This window comes from Bos mutus, chromosome 23 (assembly GCF_027580195.1).
Source record: "Bos mutus isolate GX-2022 chromosome 23, NWIPB_WYAK_1.1, whole genome shotgun sequence".
NCBI lineage: Eukaryota > Metazoa > Chordata > Mammalia > Artiodactyla > Bovidae > Bos > Bos mutus.
In genome coordinates this window covers 33,125,125-33,144,297 of record NC_091639.1, presented here as the reverse complement: position 1 = coordinate 33,144,297, position 19,173 = coordinate 33,125,125, and the positions used below count along the sequence as shown (strand labels likewise).

The 19,173-nt window shown below is 52.1% G+C and overlaps 1 protein-coding gene across 3 annotated transcripts in view; it reads left to right on the top strand.

The window, feature by feature from the left end:
* The first annotated feature begins 41 nt into the window (after window positions 1-41).
* CUL9 (cullin 9) overlaps window positions 42-19,173 on the top strand; it is a 37,686-nt gene continuing 18,554 nt past the window's right edge. The window contains exons 1-16 of one of the 3 annotated variants that reach the window (XM_070361213.1): window positions 42-367; window positions 2,083-2,715; window positions 3,270-3,424; window positions 3,758-4,270; window positions 4,771-4,906; window positions 5,057-5,250; window positions 7,927-8,332; window positions 8,756-8,948; window positions 12,471-12,678; window positions 14,499-14,695; window positions 15,065-15,282; window positions 16,243-16,489; window positions 16,584-16,689; window positions 17,219-17,446; window positions 17,709-17,799; window positions 17,922-18,093. In XM_070361213.1, the coding sequence (XP_070217314.1) occupies window positions 2,121-2,715; window positions 3,270-3,424; window positions 3,758-4,270; window positions 4,771-4,906; window positions 5,057-5,250; window positions 7,927-8,332; window positions 8,756-8,948; window positions 12,471-12,678; window positions 14,499-14,695; window positions 15,065-15,282; window positions 16,243-16,489; window positions 16,584-16,689; window positions 17,219-17,446; window positions 17,709-17,799; window positions 17,922-18,093 (3,659 nt within the window). In that variant the 5' untranslated portion in view covers window positions 42-367; window positions 2,083-2,120. Of the gene's footprint in view, window positions 368-2,082; window positions 2,716-3,269; window positions 3,425-3,757; window positions 4,271-4,770; window positions 4,907-5,056; window positions 5,251-7,926; window positions 8,333-8,755; window positions 8,949-12,470; window positions 12,679-14,498; window positions 14,696-15,064; window positions 15,283-16,239; window positions 16,490-16,583; window positions 16,690-17,218; window positions 17,447-17,708; window positions 17,800-17,921; window positions 18,094-19,173 lie in introns of all 3 variants that reach the window. The other 2 variants (XM_070361214.1, XM_070361212.1) reach the window with 2 other exon arrangements.

The window sequence follows — 19,173 nt, the reverse complement described above, 5'->3', positions numbered from 1 at the left end:
TAAGAGGACAGCCCTAGGATGTGAGTGTGCGTTTCGGTGGGAGACGAAGGCAGATCCAGTAAAGGGCAAGGAGGGCTTCAAAGCCGATACTGGAACAGAAAGGGCAGCCTACGGCTGCGGAGAAACGGGCCACGCTACCACGACCCCTAGGCTCCGCGGGCAGCGCGCCCCCAGACGCGGGAACTACGCATGCTCCGCCGGCGCACCGTGCCGCCGCCGCGCTCAGCTATGGGCCGCGATGGGACCCGTAGCCGCCCGGCCGTGCGCGCACTGGCGGCGTGACCCGGAAGGGAGCCGCGGAGGAGGCGGGGCCGGCACTGCGGGACCGGCGCCGGGCCCCAGCGAGGGCCGAGCCGGGAGGTGGGAGGTGAGAGGAGAGTTCTGCGCCCTCCCCGCCCCTGCCCCGTCCCTTCCCCGGTTCCTTGCCCACTCTCCGTGGCGCTGACGACAGGAGCCAGGTCTTGCCGAGATTCGCTCGGTCCGGTCAGCCTCCTCCGACCGCGCCCCCCCACCTCCTCCGCCCCCCAAGCCCGTTCTCCGGCGGGTGCTGGCCTCCCCCACCGCCCCTGCTGGCTTGCAAGCTCGGGTCTGACCTGCCACCTACGCCTACCTGCTGTCTCATCCCCGCAACCAAGACTTCGCCTCCCCATCTCAGTTTATTTCTCCTGTTCTCCAGCCCTTCCTCTCTCCCTATTTAGGCCTTTGCGATTGTGTTATTCATCCCGCTCATCAGTTGTCCATCGCACATCACTTGGTTACGTCCTGTCTTGCTCGCATCTCCGTCTCCCCCCGCCCCCGCCCCCGCATGCTATCTGGACCCCTACCCACTTCGAGAGCACATCCCGTCTTCCCCTCCTCTTCACGCCTTTCTTCTACTCTCATCCTCTATCCCTGTACCCCAACATGTACCCCAACATGACCCCTGCTCTGATCACCATTTCTTCATTTGGGTTTGCTGTCCTTTCTTATCCTCACCATTCCCTGTTGCCCCCACACTGGTTCGTATCTTTCCCTGATCACTAACATAGCCGTCAATCCGCACCTACTTATAATTTTATTCTGACACATGAGCGTTCTACTTACCTGGGGACTGCTCCTACCTTCTCCCTCGCTAAGAATAGTAGTATTAGATTCTGTTTACTGAGCATTCTGACTGTATGCTAGAGGCTGTTCTGAACGCTTTATATATGTGACCTTAGTAAGTTTTTATGACAATTTTGTAAGCTGGGTTTAAATATTATTATCTTGCAGAGGAGAAAACTGAGGCTTAGAGATTGACTTGTCCAAAAGTACACATATAAGAAGTGAAGGAGCCAGAATTCAGAGTCCCATGTATCTGAATCTGTACTGTATAGCCTCTCTTAATACCTCTGCTGTCTCCTGACCTCATTCCCTACTCTTCAACTCCATGATTATTACCTCCATCTAGATCTACTTAACTTAGACCCTTACCATACATACAGCATAAGGGCAGGGTGGGACTTGGTTTTTTTCCTCCCATAATTTCATTTGGATCCCTAGTCCCCTCTCCCTTTCCCAGTGTTCTCATACCTTTTTCTCATCCAGTCATCTGCCTCCTTTAGTCTCTCTTCTTAATATCTGCCATGATCCCCCCTTTATACCCACAGTCCCGCTTTAACCTGTCATTTATGCTCCCTGTCCTGCCCCTTCCCCATCCTGACTTTCCTGACTTGTTCTGGCCCCACTGTCTCACAGGCTGCTGGCCTACCTGCTCAACCATGTCATCCTTCTAAGTCTTGATCTGTACCCCTCAGCCACCCTCCTGTTCTGCCCAAATTGTCCTGATTAACCATCAGCTCTTTTTCTTATCTTGCTTTCTATTCTTCTCTTCCTCTCTTGTAATTTTTTCCATTTCGGAAACCTTTTCATTTCCTTCTATCGCTGTTTTTCACTCTGTTCTCCTTGTTACAAATCCCAAAGTGTGTTTAGGTTATTTATTCCATCCTTTCCTTGGCCTTTTCTCTTTGGCCTCCAAATTCCATGCAGCCTACCAATCACCCCCCACCCTGTCTGCGCCTCAAGGTTCCACCCCCTTCACGTAGGTTTTTCTCTTTCCCACAGTGCCTCTGTCTCTCTCCCGTGTGTCCCAGGAAGTCAGGATGGTGGGAGAACGGCGCACTGGGGACCTCACGGTGCCCTTGGGGCCCCAGCTGCAGGCATATCCCGAAGAGGTCCTTCGACAGCGGCCTGGACAGGATGGGCATCCTGAATACCTGATCCGATGGAGTGTCCTGAAGTGTGGGGAAGTGGGTAGAGCGGGCGTGGAGGAGGGCAAGGCCGAGCACATCCTTATGTGGCTGTCGGCCCCCGAGGTCTACGCCAGCTGTCCCACGCTGTTAGGGGAGCGGGCGTTATCCAAGGGACCTCAGCACGAGACAGCTGGGGGTCCAGCAAGCTTCCCCCGAGACCCAGGCAGTCTGGATGACGTGGCCATGGGAGAGATGGAGGCGGACGTGCGGGCACTGGTGCGCAGGGCTGCCCGGCAGCTGGCAGAAGGTGGGACCTCGAGCCTCACGGCCGCTGTGCTCCACACCATCCACGTGCTCAGCGCCTATGCCAGCATCGGGCCCCTCACCGGCGTCTTCAGGGAGACGGGCGCCCTGGACCTACTCATGCACATGCTGTGCAATCCTGAGCCTCAGATCCGTCGGAGTGCTGGCAAGATGCTGCAGGCCCTGGCAGCCCACGACGCTGGTGAGAGACAGCCATGGGAAGAAGGGAGCCCCTGGAGAGGATGGGGCCACAGGAGTAAGAACAGGAAGAGGAGGGGTTTCCCAGCTCTGTAAGAGCACCTAGTATTTGGTAGACATCAATTTCATTGCAAAGGGAAAAGGTAGATTAATAAGCCATCACAGGTGCAGAAACAGGATAGAATGATAGCACCTGGTTTAGCTGTCTGTTCTCAGGGCAGAGGCAGAGAAGAAATGGGAATAAGTTTATGTGTTCTGGTTGGAGATTTGTTAGTTGGTTGTAAAATCACTTTCATGGGTTATAACCAACATTTTTTTAAAATGTTAAACATCAGCTCAGAGCACTTAGTAGTGTCAGTTTTGTAGTATGAAGTGTATGTTTCAGTTTCACATCGTGTACCTTCATGTCAGGTGACTGTGTGAAATGTGTCTCTTCCTGGGAGTCTCAGTCACAAGTTTGAAAGCCTCTGGGGTCTAGGATAGACAGTTTGGGGACAGGCGATGTGGAGAGGCGTAGTGGGGATTGAGGAGAAGATCTGGATCCGGTGTGCATTACAGGGAGTCGGGCTCACGTCCTTCTGTCACTGAGCCAACAAGACGGCATCGAGCAGCACATGGATTTTGACAGCCGCTATACTTTGCTGGAACTGTTTGCAGAGACCACGTCTTCCGAGGAGCATTGCATGGCCTTTGAGGGCATTCACCTGCCTCAGGTACCCTTGCAGCTGTGGGGGAAAGGCTATGTACAAGGACCAGGGCATGATTTCTGAAAATGTGGTTCAGGGCTGCACCAGTGCCAGGGCCGCCTGGGGAACCTACTAAAATCAAGGTTCATATTATCCTCCCCACTCAGAGTCTCTGAGATGAGAACCCAAGACTCTGTGTTTTAAGGCATTCCTTGGGTGTTTCTTATGTCAGTCACAGTTTGGGAACTGCAGGTGTGGGGATGAAGGCTTTATCTTTTTCTGAAGAGGCTGATGTCCAGGGAAAGGAGAGGGGTGGGAGCTGGGAGAAGAGGAAGTTACACCATGGACTGTGTCCTCCAGATCCCAGGAAAACTGCTCTTCTCCCTGGTGAAACGCTACCTGTGTGTCACTTCTCTGCTGGATCAGCTGAATAACAGTCCAGAGCAGGGGGCCGGAGACCGAGGCTCCCCAACCTCGAGGGAGGATTTGGGCCGGGAGAAGAGCCGGGGGCAGCGGGAGCTGGAGTTCAGTATGGCTGTGGGCAACCTTATCTCGGAGCTGGTGCGGAGCATGGGCTGGGCCCGGAACCTCAGCCAACAGGGCACGTTGCCACCCCGGCCGACCCGGTCCATCTTTCAGCCCAGCATTTCAGGCCCCAGCCTTTTACTCCCCACCATCGTTGCGCCCCCCAGGAGGCAAGGGCGGGCCTTCCGCCAGCGCGCTGAATTCTCCAGCCTTAGTGGCTACGGTGAGTACGTGCAGCAAACGCTGCAGCCGGGCATGCGAGTGCGGATGCTGGATGACTACGAGGAGATCAGCGCGGGCGACGAGGGCGAGTTCCGGCAGAGCAACAATGGCGTGCCCCCTGTGCAGGTGAGCAGGGCCACCGCTGGGGGTCTGTCTGCGTGGGGCGTCGCTGGGGCTTCACGCTTCATGCTGGGGGCTCTGGCAGGCCACCCAGGGAGAAAACCTCCAGAGAACTGGGATGCTTTCAGCAGAATCAGTGATGGAGAGGGGGCTGTTAGAGGGCTGGGAAAATCTGTTAGGAATGGGTGGGTTGTGAGGTCCAGGAGAAACTCCCTTGACCAGGAGGCAAAACTGAGATATCCAGATATCCCCACCCGCAGCAGTGGAGTGGGCTTGGAGGGAGCATGGGAGCAGAGGCCTTCCGGGTTAGGAGGAGAGGAGAAGTGCGGCATGCCTTGGTTGGGGAAGGGAGCCTTGTGTGCTAGAGGTTTCCCAGGCCTAGCCCTGTGTGCCCCCGAGGGCTCCACGCCCCAAGTCTGGATCCGGCCGTCCTCTCCAGCTTGCCCAGCGTGGGGTTCTCAGGGCTGAGCCCTCTCTCATCTTCTGCCTCCCTTCCTCCGCACCAGGTCTTCTGGCAGTCGACGAGCCGCACGTACTGGGTGCACTGGCACATGCTGGAGATCCTGGGTCCTGAGGAGACTGCTGAGGACACGGCTTCAGCGGCTGCGGAGGAGGGGGCGGGGGCTGCTGTGCCGGGCACAGGTGAGCCAGGGAGGGGATGAGGACACGGGGTCTGAACAGAGGAGGAGTAGGCGGCATGCAGCCCTCTCAGGACCAGGAGCTGCCCCAAACGTTCAGAAACCCATTCAGTCCCCCAGTGGAGGCTGAGGCCCCCTGTGCCTGTCTCCCCAGCACTCCCCTCCTGGGACTGGAAGCCCGTGGACGGGCTCTACTCTTTGCCATACCTCCAGCCCGAGCCTCAGAAGAATGAGAAACTGGGCTACCTGACCCAGGCTGAGTGGTGGGAGCTGCTCTTCTTCATCAGGAAGTTGGACATATGTGAGCAGCAGTCAATTTACCAGAGTCTTCGAGAGAACCTGGATGAGGTATTACAGACGAGAGATGCCTGGGGGGTTTGTGGTGGGGTTAGAGTTGGGATTCTCTAAGGTAGTTCCTGGAGTAACAGGCAAATTTGGCCTTGGAGTATGGAATGAAGCAGGGCAAAGACTAATAGAGTTTTGCCAAGAAAATGCACTGGTCATAGCAAACACCCTCTTCCAACAACACAAGAGAAGACTCTACACATGGACATCACCACGTGGTCAACACCGAAATCAGATTGATTATATTCTTTGCAGCCAAAAATGGAGACGCTCTATACAGTCAACAAAAACAAGACCAGGAGCTGACTGTGGCTCAGATCATGAACTCCTTATTGCCAAATTCAGACTTAAATTGAAGAAAGTAGGGAAAACCATTAGACCATTCAGGTATGACCTAAATCAAATTCCTTATGATTATACAGTGGAAGTGAGAAATAGATTTAAGGGATTAGATCTGATAGATGGAGTGCCTGATGAACTATGGAATGAGGTTCGTGACATTGTACAGGAGACAGGGATCAAGACCATCCCATGGAAAAGAAATGCAAAAAAGCAAAATGGCTGTCTGGGGAGGCCTTACAAATAGCTATGAAAAGAAGAGAAGCGAAAAGCAAAGGAGAAAATGAAAGATATAAGCATCTGAATACAGAGTTCCAAAGAATAGCAAGAAGAGATAAGAAAGCCTTCCTCAGCGATCAATGCAAAGAAATAGAGGAAAACAACAGAATGGGAAAGACTAGAGATCTCTTCAAGAAAATTAGAGATACCAAGGGGACATTTCATGCAAAGATGGGCTCGATAAAGGACAGAAATGGTATGGACCTAACAGAAGCAGAAGATATCAAGAAAAGGTGGCAAGAATACACAGAAGAACTGTACAAAAAAGATCTTCACGACCCAGATAATCACGATGGTGTGATCACTGACCTAGAGCCAGACATCCTGGAATGTGAAGTCAAGTGGGCCTTAGGAAACATCACTACGAACAAAGCTAGTGGAGGTGATGGAATTCCAGCTGAGCTATTTCAAATCCTGAAAGATGATGCTGTGAAAGTGCTACACTCAATATGCCAGCAGATTTGGAAAACTCAGCAGTGGCCACAGGACTGGAAAGGGTCAGTTTTCATTCCAATCCCAAAGAAAGGCAATGCCAAAGAATGCTCAAACTACTGCACAATTGCACTCATCTCACACGCTAGTAAAGTAATGCTCAAAATTCTCCAAGCCAGGCTTCAGCAATACGTGAACCGTAAACTTCCAGATGTTCAAGCTGGTTTTAGAAAAGGCAGAGGAACCAGAGACCAAATTGCCAACATCCGCTGGATCATCAAAAAAGCAAGAGAGTTCCAGAAAAACATCTATTTCTGCTTTATTGACTATGCCAAAGCCTTAGACTATGTGTATCACAATCAACTGTGGAAAATTCTGAAAGAGATGGGACTACCAGACCACCTGACCTGCCTCTTGAGAAACCTATATGCAGGTCAGGAAGCAACAGTTACAACTGGACATGGAACAACAGACTGGTTCCAAATAGGAAAAGGAGTATGTCAAGGCTGTATATTGTCACCCTCCTTATTTAACTTATATGCAGAGTACATCATGAGAAATGCTGGGCTGGAAGAAGCACAAGCTGGAATCAAGGTTGCCAGGAGAAATATCAATAACCTCAGATATGCAGATGACATCACCCTTATGGCAGAAAGTGAAGAGGAACTAAAAAGCCTCTTGATGAAGGTGAAAAAGGAGAGTGAGAAAGTTGGCTTAAAGCTCAACATTCAGAAAACGAAGATCATGGCATCTGGTCCCATCACTTCATGGGAAATAGATGGGGAAACAGTGGAAACAGTGTCAGACTTTATTTTTTTGGGCTCCAAAATCACTGCAGATGGTGTCTGCAGCCATGAAATTAAAAGACGCTTACTCCTTGAAAGAAAAGTTATGACCAACCTAGATACAATATTGAAAAGCAGAGACATTACTTTGGCAACAAAGGTCCGTCTAGTCAAGGCTATGGTTTTTCCTGTGGTCATGTATGGATGTGAGAGTTGGACTGTGAAGAAGGCTGAGCGCCGAAGAATTGATGCTTTTGAACTGTGGTGTTGGAGAAGACTCTTGAGAGTCCCTTGGACTGCAAGGAGATCCAACCAGTCCATTCTGAAGGAGATCAGCCCTGGGATTTCTTTGGAAGGAATGATGCTAAAGCTGAAGCTCCAGTAGTTTGGCCACCTCATGTGAAGAGTTGACTCATTGGAAAAGACTCTGATGCTGGGAGGGATTGAGGGCAGGAGGAGAAGGGGACGACAGAGGATGAGATGGCTGGATGGCATCACTGACTCGATGGACACGAGTCTGAGTGAACTCCGGGAGTTGGTGCTGGACAGGGAGGCCTGGCGTGTTGCGATTCATGGGGTCGCAAAGAGTCGGACTCGACTGAGCGACTGAACTGAACTGAAGGTAGTTCAGCCTGGGGGACTGCGTAGGGGAGGGTGGAGTGAGGTTAGAGAGCTTAGAAGTTAGAGAGCCAAGGAATCCTTCCCTGGGGATAAGGCAGAGGCTGGGAGGGTCTAGGAGGCAGGAAGTATGTAAGGCCCCAGTGGGAGGTGGCCCACCTCCTGTTACTGTCCCCAGGCCCTTGGTGTCTGCTCCTTCCTGAAGTACATGCCTTTCTGTTGGCAGAGCCTAGGTGAGAAGGCCGTGGGTGAAATCTCTGTGCCCGTGGCCATGGCAGAGAGTCTGCTGCAGGTTCTCAGGAATCGGTTTGAGGGCAGCACCCTCAGCGACCTGCTCAACTCCCAGATCTACACCAAGTACGGGCTGCAGCCCGACGCTCTGAGTGGCTCGTCGTCTTCACAAAATCACTCTAGTACCCCAGATCCTGAAGAGGAGTCGAAGTCAGAGGCCACCTTCTCAGAGGAGGAGACCGAGTCCCCCAACGTGAAGGCTGAGCCCCTCAAGGCAGAGGCAGAGCCAGTCATGGGAAAAACCGAGCTGCCCATGGCACAGAGCGATTCGCAGCTGTTCAACCAGCTTCTGGTGACTGAGGGGATGGCTCTCCCTGCTGGGATGAAGGAGGCAGCCGGTGGTGAGTCAGGTGCTGGGAGGGGAGGGCAGAGAGGTGGGAGCAAGTCCTGGGTGCCCCCCAGAGAAGTGGGTCGTCAGCGGGGAGGGTGTGCCGTGGAGTGAGATCACTTCTGCGTGAGAAAGTGCACTGGGAGCGTGCATCCATTTTCCTTCCTTGGACCTTGATTACGTACAGCCTGTCACTGCTGCCTTCCTTCAGCGTCCCTGGAAAAGGAGGGTCTGTCTTCTAGAATAACGTCATCTTCATTGCCTGATTATTAAATCCCTCACACAGAGTTGGGAACATTCTGGGTGCAAGCTACAGTAGTGAATAGGGTGTTTAAACGTCAGTAGGATAATTGGGCTTGACCGTTAGAGAGTTCCAAGGTGAAGATGCTGCAGTTTTATTTTTTTTAAGCCACCGCCTTTCCCTCACGACTTTCAGAAATGATTAGAGCCTTGCGGGGCCCTGGGCCACGCAGCTCCCTGGACCAGTACGTGGCAGCAGTCGTGGCCACTGTGCAGATCTCCAGCTTGGACACCAGTCTGCAGCTCTCAGCACTCTGCGCTCTCTCTCAGGCCGTGGAGGAGGTCACGGAGCGAGACCACCCTCTGGTCCATCCTGACAGATTCCTGAGGTTAGAACCCTGGGGAGGGAAGTGGAGGTTACGGATTAAGCTGTCAGTTGGGGGAGGATAGTGGTAGGGAGGGAAGGAGCTAGGAGATCAAGAGTTAGAAAGGCTGGGGGAAAGAAGGGCCAGCTTGAGGCGTAACTGAGCAGGAAGGGGACTCTGTGATGGTTAATATTCTTGGAGCGCTTGTTCTGTGCCAGGCCCTTGTGCTTAAAGCTTTACGAGCATTCTCTCTTTAAATCCTCCCATCTCCAGAGGCAAACCTGATGCTGTTCTTATCCACTGTGTGGGTCAGGGACTGAGGCTTAGAGAATTTAAGTAACTCGCCCAGTATGACAGATAATAGAATCAGGATTCAAATCAAGGTCCTTTTGGCTTTTGAGTACTTTTTTTTCTCCCTCTCTACTTTCTTCCTATTAAATTAAAAAATAATTAATGAATTCATTTGGCCACATCAGCTCTTAGTTGTGTCACGCAGGGTCTTCGTTGCATCACGCATCATGTGCGGTGCATGGACTCTTTGGTTGTGGTACACAGGCTCAGTAGTTGTGGTTTGCAGGCTTAAAGCCCCTTGGCATGTGGGATCTTAGTTCTCTGACCAGGGATCAAACCCACGTCCCCTGCATTGCAAGGCAAAATCTTAACTGCTGGACCACCAGGGAAGTCCTCTAAAATTTTTAGAAAATACTTCTTAGTTACAAATAGTACACCATTGCGTTCTTATTTTAAAAGATCCAGAGAATGAAAAGTCAAAGTCCCATTTTGCTTCTGTTGTCACACACCCAAGCACGTATCCTTCAGACCTTCTAGAGGCTTGTATTTGTTGGTGCGTTTTCTGCATTTGAGTTTTCGTGTATGTGATCACACTCTGTTTCTGCAGCTTTCTGCCTACACGCAGTGTGTCTGCATACAGTATGTCCGTCTGCGTGCTCTTGCCTCGTTCTCACTGCCGCCCTGGACTCTGCAATGTGATTATACCCAAAATCACATGTAGCCTTACTTTGTAAAATTTTACTGTCTTGAAGCATATAGTTGACTTACAATGTTATGTGAATTTCTGCCTACAGCATAGTGACTCGTTTGTATATTCTTTTTCATATTCTTTTCCATTATCTTTTATTAGAGGATATGAATATGGTTCCCTGTGCTATACAGTAGGACTTTGTTGTTTATCCATCCTATATATAATAGCTCGCAGCTGCTACTCCCAAACTCCCTGTCCGTCCCTCTCTCACCCTCCTCCCCCGTTTGGCAACTACAAGCCTGTTCTCTCACTTACAGTGTTCTAAGGGATCTATTTTTCTTCACACCTGCCAGCACTGGCTATTATCATTTTCAAAAATCTATCAGATTGCCAAAATTTTAAAGTGATTGGTATCTTTGTCTTTAATTTCTTGAGAAGTTAGGCATATTTGCATGCGCTTCTTGTATTCTGCTATAAATATTCTTATCCTTTGCCCATTTTCTTATTGGGTCTTTGTCTTTTTTTTATTGATTTGAAGACATTCTGGATATTAATTCATTATTGCTGTTCCAAATATTGTCTCTTCTATAATCATATTTACTTTATTTTCTGAATATAAAATAATATATATGATCCCTATAAGAAAATGAAAGTTATGAGAATAATGATCATCTGAAAAGCCTCTATGCAGAGATAGTCACTGTTGACATTTTAGTAAACATCCTTACATATTTCTTTGTTTATTCCTGTGCATCACCTCTGTATATTAACTTGTTTACAGTAAATCAGGGCTCCAGAGAGGGGGATATATATTTAAAATACGTTTGGTTCACATTGTAGTCATCGTAAGGCCCATGAGAGAAGACAGAAAGCAGCTCTATGCGGGGAGGGCCCATTAGTGCTCTGGCCGCTGGTCCCCATCGGAACTTGGTGGGGTTATGGCTCTGTGGGCCCCAGGATCCCTGCACCTCCAGGCCTTGAAACCCCAGAACAAACCCTGTTGTCCAACACAAAAGGCAGGAGTAAACACAGAACCTTTTCAGTGCTTTTATTTGCGTTATTTCTCAGGATTTGTCTTTTTGTCCTCCATTCCTTCCTAGTTCCCAGACCAACTTCACCATCTCTGCCCAGGGGAGAAAAATGTTAGTCCAGCTTTTTCCCTCTTGAGACGCTCACTGTAACCCAGGAATTCTGCAGGCACTGCTTCCTTCCCTTCAGATCTGTGTTTTCACCTGACCCTTTCTGTAACTTAAGTGCTCAGGGTCTTAAATTGGTGGCTAGTATCTTTTATTATGTTGAACTTTTAGATTTTCATGCAGCTATCTTTCTTGACATTTTTTTAATGGTTCCTAGGTTTGAAGAGGGTCTATTCCATTCTGGGACTGTAAAAATATTTCCTATACTTCCTAAAAATATCTGTGACTTTACTTTTCACATATATTTTAAAATCTGTGTGCAGTCTATTTTTGCAAGTGGAGTGAAGCAGAGCTCCAGCCTTCCTTTTTGCAGATGGATAGCCACATGTCTCTGCCTCACGTTTTGCATGGTCCTTGCAGTCCTTCCTGTCTGAGATGCTGCCCTTATCGCTCTTCTAATCTGTTCATCTGTTTGGCTACCCCGTATTTCCAGAGTCTTAATTATTATAAGTTTTTATTTTGATAAGTAGTAGGCAAGTCTACAGTTATTTCTTTCCAACCAGTCCTTGACTATTCTTGCCTATTTTATTTTCTCTTTCTGTGCCTAAATCTGTCGGGTTTTTTTTCCCCTCTTGATTTTAGTTATATTTTACATCAGGATGCATCATCTGGTGTGCAACAATAATGACATAGATTATTCATAATACAAACAAAAATATTTCAGTACAGAGTCTTTGTCAGCATGAGGCTGAGGGCAGGAGTATCCTGCAGGCTACCGTATTCTTATGCACTTGTCGGCTTGCATTTTTTTTTTTTAAACATCTTTTGTAGACCAGTTGAAATAGTTTTCTCTTGGTAAGGGCATTTTATTTATTTATTTTGGCTGTGCTGCGTCTTAGTTGCTGTGCAGACTTTTGTCTGTGGCCAGCAGGTGCTCCTCCCGACTTGTGCATGGGATTCTCATTGCAGTGGCTTCTCTTTGTGGAGCACAAGTTTTGGGCTGCACGGGCTTCAGCAGGGAACATGGGTTCAGTAGTTGTGACTCACAGGCTTAGTTGCTCCATGACCTGTGGGATCTTCCCAGATCACAGATCAAACCCGTGTCTCCTGCTGTTGGCAGGTGGATTCTTTACCACTGAGCCACCAGGGAAGCCCTGCCCTTTAAAAAAAAAAAAAAAACCTTTTGGGCATTTTGATTTAACATTGTGGTGAATTTATAGACTCATTTGAAAAGATGAGCCAGAGCTCATCACCGTTTTGCTATATTGCCTGCTCGATGAGGAGAAGAGCCTGAGACAGACAGACTGCAGAGGAGCGGGCAGCAGGAGGGAGGGGTCGGGGGATGGACTGGATCTTCGTGGACAGGCTTGGCCGGGCACTTAGGTGAGACTCTTGGGATGGGAAACCCCAACGTCTCTCCTCTCTCAGGGAGAAGCTGGTGAAGACGCTGGTGGAGCTGCTGACCAACCAGGTGGGAGAGAAGATGGTGGTGGTGCTGGCTCTGCGGCTTCTTTACCTGCTCATGACCAAGCACGAGTGGCGCCCGCTCTTCGCCCGGGAAGGCGGCATCTACGCCGTGCTGGTCTGCATGCAAGAATACAAGACCTCTGTCCTGGTGCAGCAGGCGGGGCTGGCAGTGAGTGGCCCGGGCCCGGCGGTAGAGTGATGGCCAGGGTGGGCAGCTCAGGGGTGGGCTCTGCTGGTCTTGAGGAGGTTCTGTGGTCATTCAGACAAGGAGGAGACATTGGGATGGAGGAGATCCAGCTGGGGAGTCCAGGAGACAAAATGCCTCTGTGGAAGCAGGGAGAAAGGTGTTTCTGAGAATGATTCCCAGGTTTAAAAGTGATCAGCAGGGGTGGATGGAGTGGGGAACTCTGAAAGAGGAAGAAGTGTACAGAGAAAGCCAGTTTGGATTTTTAGGTATGTTGACTTTTCCAGGGCTTTTTATTAACAACCTAGTGTCTGATTAAAGGCAAAAGTTTTAGATGTGACAGAGTAATTTTTAGCCATTTTATCTGAGTGGTCTCAGAACACAGAAGATACCTCCTCACCAGATGTGGGTAAAGCCAAGCCAACATTGCATTGCAGCCTTGCCAACCCCAGGCCCAGGGAGTGGGGAGAGGAGGCCCTCGTTCGGGGAAGAAGAGTCAGCTTCTTGAGTGCTGCAGACAGAGGGTCAGGCTGGTGGGGAGGTCCGGGCAGTGTGTGCTCCGTTTAACCTGAGGCTCCCTGAAGGGACAGGCAGGCCTTGTCTAGAGCAGTTCTGAGTGTGGATGCCAGCAGTCCCGTGAACTGGAGCGCGGGTGCTCTTGAGGCGGTCTTTGCCTGGGGGAGGCCGACAGGCCCTTTCTTTGTGGGGTCAGCCTGCTGCTGCTTCTCCCCAGAGCAGCCAAGTATTCCTAGTCCAGGCCAGGCCAGTCTGTTCAAAGAATTTCCTGATCCTTTTAAAGTGCATGACCAAATGCTTCTAAACTCAAACTCTTGCCCTATAACAGAATTGTATCATTTTGTTTATAACTTAAGGTGTCCAGAATTCAGCTTGGATTGGGGAGGGTAATGTAGCCAAAGGGAGAAAACCTCATTGTGAGGTGGCATTTGCTTGATGGGTCCAGCCCTTACCAGGGGATCATCCTGAGGAGTAAGTTCTTTCCTCCATCCCGACGAGGTTTCCTCTCCAGAGTCAGCCCTTTCACCAGCCAAGACCTTCTCCACTCCGATGGTTTAGTGTTCATCCTAATTTCAGTTTCTCTGAGAACCAGCCAACATGTCTGCACATTCCAAGTATTTTTTCCTGTAATTCCAGCCTCACTCTGCCTGTGAGGCAACCTAAGTAGCCTCATCCAGGCAGGCTGGATACTGGCTTTGGTGGCCCGGGGACGGGGGTGGGAGTGTTGGCATCCACGTGGTAGCAGCAGCAGGGCAGAGGCCCAGGTTGCGTGGGGTGGAGTGGGGTGCAGAGTTTGAGGAGAAGGGCGACTCAGAGCTTCCGTGGTTGGGATCAGGCGTTAGAGGAACTCCAGAGAGGTAGGACGACCGGGCGGACAAGAAGTTACAGAACTCGAGGGAGAGGTTTTTCAAAGGGAGGAGCGGCTAAGTGAGATGGAAGACGGCTTCAAGCAAAGTCTTGAATATACGTTGAGGCTGTGAAAGGGCTCCGTCCGGAGGGGACGCTGCACACGGGTGGCCACCCACCCCTGCACTCATCGAGTCTCGGTCCTGGCAGAGAGAAGCTGCAGGCTCATGTTACCCCGGAACCTTGGGTTTTCTGGTTGGCTTTCTTTTCTTTTCTTCCTTTTTTGTTAAGCCTTTGATGTCGCATCACTGCCTCTTTCATTTCTATTTGCAAACAGCTCAGTTGCCCCAGAGTTTGAGGTCTAGAATGCAGCCCGGCTCTCTCTCCTGTTCTGCACGGAGGCCGTGCCCACTCCTGACTTTGTCTCCATACCCCCTACACAGGCGCTGAAGATGCTGGCCATTGCCAGCTCCTCAGAGATCTCCACATCTGTCACCAGCCAAGATTCCATCCATCCTTTGTTTGACGCCCAGATGACCAGGGAGATCTTCGCCAGCATTGACTCAGCCACCCGCCCGGACTCCGAGAGCCTGCTCCTCGCTCTCCCTGCTGCTGTGATCCTGATGCTGAACACAGAGGGGTCAGGACCTCCCTTCCCGAATGCCAGACTCCTGTTAAGCCCCACGCCCTGCCGCTCCCCTGCCCCGGGCTCTTGTGCTTCACAGAAGCTCCCTTCCCACTGTCGTCTCTGGATGAAATGTCCTGCTTGGGGTGGCTAGAAGAGAGGCTAAGTGGTTGAGGGTAGCGAGGTTCCAGAGATCAGAGACCCCTGTCCTTTCCTGGGGTTGGGAGGAGTGACCTGAGGTCAAGAGGCCAGGTGTCTGGCCTCAGAGGGACCCCTGGAACCCCTCTGTCCCCAGCTTCAGGGCTCCTCCCTCTGTGCCACCTCCCTGCTTCCATCACATTCATTCTCTTTCAATTTCTTCCGGGAACACCTCCCTCCTCCCAGGTGCTCCTCAGCGGTGAGAAACGGCCTCCTCCTGCTCAACCTGCTTTTGTGCAATCACCACACGCTGGGAGACCAGATCATCACCCGCGAGCTGAGAGACACCTTGTTTAGACATTCGGGCATAGCACCGGGGACAGAACCCATGCCTACCACCCGGACCATCCTCACGATGCTTCTCAATCGCTACTCGAAGCCGCCGGGCAGCCCCGAGCACTCAGGTACCGTCGTGGAGGTAGTGGGTGTGCTGAGCAGCTGGTCCCCACCCGCGGCCGGCAGGGTCCAGGCTTACGTCCTAGTTCCTTGGTAGAAAGACGTGATGACCCTTCAGGAAATGAATGAGGGCTTTCGTGCTCAAGTTCGGTCTCAAGTAGGACTTCCTGACCAGGAGGAGAGGGGACGTTTAGGATAGGTGCAGGGAGATTGGTCTTCTCTGTATAAACATGAAAGGGCTGCCATCTGTCTGAGCTGAGTGCAGTCCACTCTTCCTGGTCACTGCAGGGTCGGTTGAAATGACTTCTAGAGAGGCTTTCTGTAGAGGAATTGTAACTTGTGGTACAGAAGTTTGTGACTTAGAATGTGAAATATCGATACCATAGTGCAGAAAGGCTCTGTATTCAATGCACAAGTGAAACCTAGACGTATGGGGGCAAATCGAAATAGGCCCTGTGTCTTTTAGTCTGTACTTCTGAAGCCACCGAGCTCGGTAGTATAGGGGACCTGACTATAATAGCTAGTATTTGTTGGCTTGTATAGTAGCACAGCTCACATGTAGAGAGTAGTGGGACCGTATGAATTAAAACTGTGCTGTTTAACTTGATAGCGTTTGCCATACCAGTTTTTTTTTTTTTTGGATATAGCCAGATATATATTTAGTTCACCAACTCAATGGACATGAGTTTGAGCAAACTCTGGGCGTTGGTGAAGGACAGGGAAGCCTGGCAGACTGCAGTCCATGGGGTCGCAAAGAGTATGACGTGACTTAGTGATTGAACAACAACAAACTTACATATTTGGGGCCAGAAAAAGAAGTCTGCCACTGTCGAGTAGAAACAGTAGATGTCCTCACAACGGGGGGGGCAGTTTGGGGGTGGTTTTCTGCATCTGTGCATCTCAGTCTGACCAGCTCGTGTGACTCTCCTTCATAACCATTTTTTTCCCTCCATGTGTCTGGGCAGCAGCGCCGGAGACCCCCAGCGCCCAGGGCCAGGAGGGGTCCCCTGAGCTGCTGATCCGATCCCTGGTGGGGGGCCCGTCTGCAGAACTCCTCCTGGACTTGGAGCGCGTGCTATGCCGAGAGGGTGGCCCGGGGGGTGCCGTGAGGCCCCTCCTCAAGCGCCTCCAGCAGGAGAGCCAGCCCTTCCTCCTGTTCCTGTGGACTCTGGACGCCCCCGGGCCCAATAAAACCCTGCTGCTGACGGCGCTGAGGTGAGAGGCTGGGGGGGGGGGTGGGCACCTGTGTGTCGGGGGCAAGGGCAGCTGGCCGACTGCAGGGGCTTCACTTGTTGCCACCCCTCTCCAGGGTCATGACCCAGCTGCTGGATCACACTGAGGCCATGGTCCTCCCCTGGCACGAGGTCTTGGAGCCCTGCCTCAACTGTCTGAATGGCCCCGGCAGTGACTCTGAGGTACCCGAGCCCTGGCCAGGGTGGGCAGGGCAAGGCAGCCCGGGGGCACCAGCTGCCTGGTGAGGCCCTGGGGGGCCACGGCACAGCCAGCCTGGACGGGCTGGGACACTGGGAGGGAGTGGAGGAAGGAGGCCAGTGTCATCTGACGGTCCCCAGAACCGAGGCCTTCTCCCTGTGCCTGAATTTTAGATTCTGGGTTTGGGAGAAGCCCACATTCCGCAGTCCATGCAGTCCCTGCTCTCCGCCTTTGGGGATGGGGGGTGTGCCCTGTGGGGCAAGGCTCAGGCACCAGCTGGCCATTGCCAGCTGGTGCCCAAGATAGGCTGGTCCTGGCAGGAGGAAGCCTGGGGAGCTGTGCCCAAGCTCTGCCCCTCACCCCCGGGTCCTCTCCCCAGCATTCTGTGCCAGCCTATCTTTGGTAGTCTGTTCTCAAGTTCTCCAAAATCTCACCCACTGCACCCCCACATCTAAGGCCACCCCTCAGCCTGCCCTTTGCATCCCTGTGTTAATCTTGGCATCTCTGGGCCAGATCGTTCAGGAGCTGCTGTGCTTCCTGTATCGCCTGGCCTCCACACACAAGGACTACGCAGTGGTGCTCTGCTGCCTGGGAGCCAAAGACGCCCTCACCAAGGTCTTGGAGAAGCACTCGGCTCAGCTGCTGCTGGCCTGTGAGCTGCGAGACCTGGTGACAGAATGTGAGAAGCACGCCCAGCTCTACAGTAACCTCACCTCCAGCATCCTGGCGGGCTGCATTCAGGTGAGCAGCACGCGGGTCCAGGCTGAGGGAGGTGGGGGGCGGGGGAAGGGGCCTCACGGTGTCCCTCTTCGGCACAAGTGGTGGCGGATCTAGGCCCTTGTTCCCTGGCCCTTACCCCACGTGGTTCTGTTCTGCCAGGATTCTGGAGAAAGGGGCTGAGCGCTCTGTCGCCTCTTGACTGTTTCTCCACGTGTGTCTCCGTGTCCCTGCTGCAGGGACCCTTTCTCTCCCCACACCCTTTCTCTCCATGTCCCGGCTGCAGATGGTGCTGGGCCAGATTGAAGACCACAGACGAACCTACCGCCCCATCAACATCCCCTTCTTCGACGTGTTCCTCAGGCATCTCTGCCAGGGTTCGTGCCCCCCATCTGCTTCCTCCTGCGGCCACCCCAGCCTCTGCCTCCCCTCCCTTCCTGCTCCCTCGTCCCCTTCCTGTCTTCTCTCTCAACTAGCCAGGCTTTCCGTGGGCCCACAGGCTCCAGCGTGGAGGTGAAGGAGGACAAATGCTGGGAGAAGCTGGAGGTGTCGTCCAACCCGCACCGGGCCAGCAAGCTGACGGACCGCAACCCCAAGACCTACTGGGAGTCCAACGGCAGCACCGGCTCCCACTTCATCACCCTCCACATGCACCGCGGTGTTCTTGTGAGGTGTGAGCACACCCGTGTCCACGCACACGAATGTTCTGATACGCCCCAGTATACATCCTCAAAGAATTAACTACACACGCACAACCCCGACTTAGACGCCCTGTGCCTGAGGACCTCACACCCATTTTTCTCCCTGAGCACAGGGTAGACCTCCCCTCTCTCCCCGAGCCTGCTCCCTCCACCAGACACACGTCACCACCCTGTGCTTTGATGGAGGTACAGCAGCAGCTCACCCACTCCCCGTGTGGGCATTGGTTTGTTGTGTACTGTGTGCCAGGTACCCTGCAAGGGCCTGGAGCCCCACCAACAGTGAGATAAGGGGCCTGTCTGCAGGGATCCGAGAGTCTTACTGGGGAGCCAGGCTGGAAAATCAGCAAGAGAGAGTAGGAAAAAAGTGATAGTTGACAGGTGCACTGGATCCTGATGCCAACTGAGATCTCAGAGGAGGCTGCAGACAGAGGGGCTGAATGGGTTAAGTTTGTGGTAGAAATTGACTGGGTAGAGAGAGGCCAGCAGATACAGGGACAGCATCTGTGCAGGATGAAAGCAAGAAGCAATGATGTACTGGGGGTAACTTGAAGTAATTGTGCTTGGCTGGGGATGAAGGGTCTGTGTAGTGAAGTGGCACGAGAGGAAGCTGGAAAAGGAGGCAGAATCAGTTGAGTTTTATTCTGAAATTTGAGGAGCCACTGAAGGATTTTAAGAGGGGAAAAGAGAGAAGTAGGTTTTTTTATTTAGAGAACTCTGGCAGTTATGTGAATTTGGCTGGCAGGCCAGGACAGAGTTGGAAGGTTTACTGAGTGCTGATCGTTCAGTGAGGCGGCGGGAACGGGCATAGATGGTGAGGAGGCGGTGGAAGAGGGGAGCTTGAGAGGTGGTCTGCGGTACCTGCCGCTGGCTGGGTGAGGGGAACCACGAGGGAGGCGTCACGTGTCCTAGCTGGACAGCTGGATGGGTGCCCATTCTTCCCCAAGAGAGAAGTGGGAAGAGGAGCAGGTTTCTGTGGACAGATGACCGATCCATGTGGGCACATGGACCTGGAGGTGCCTGTGGGCACGGCATGGACCTGTCGGATGCGCG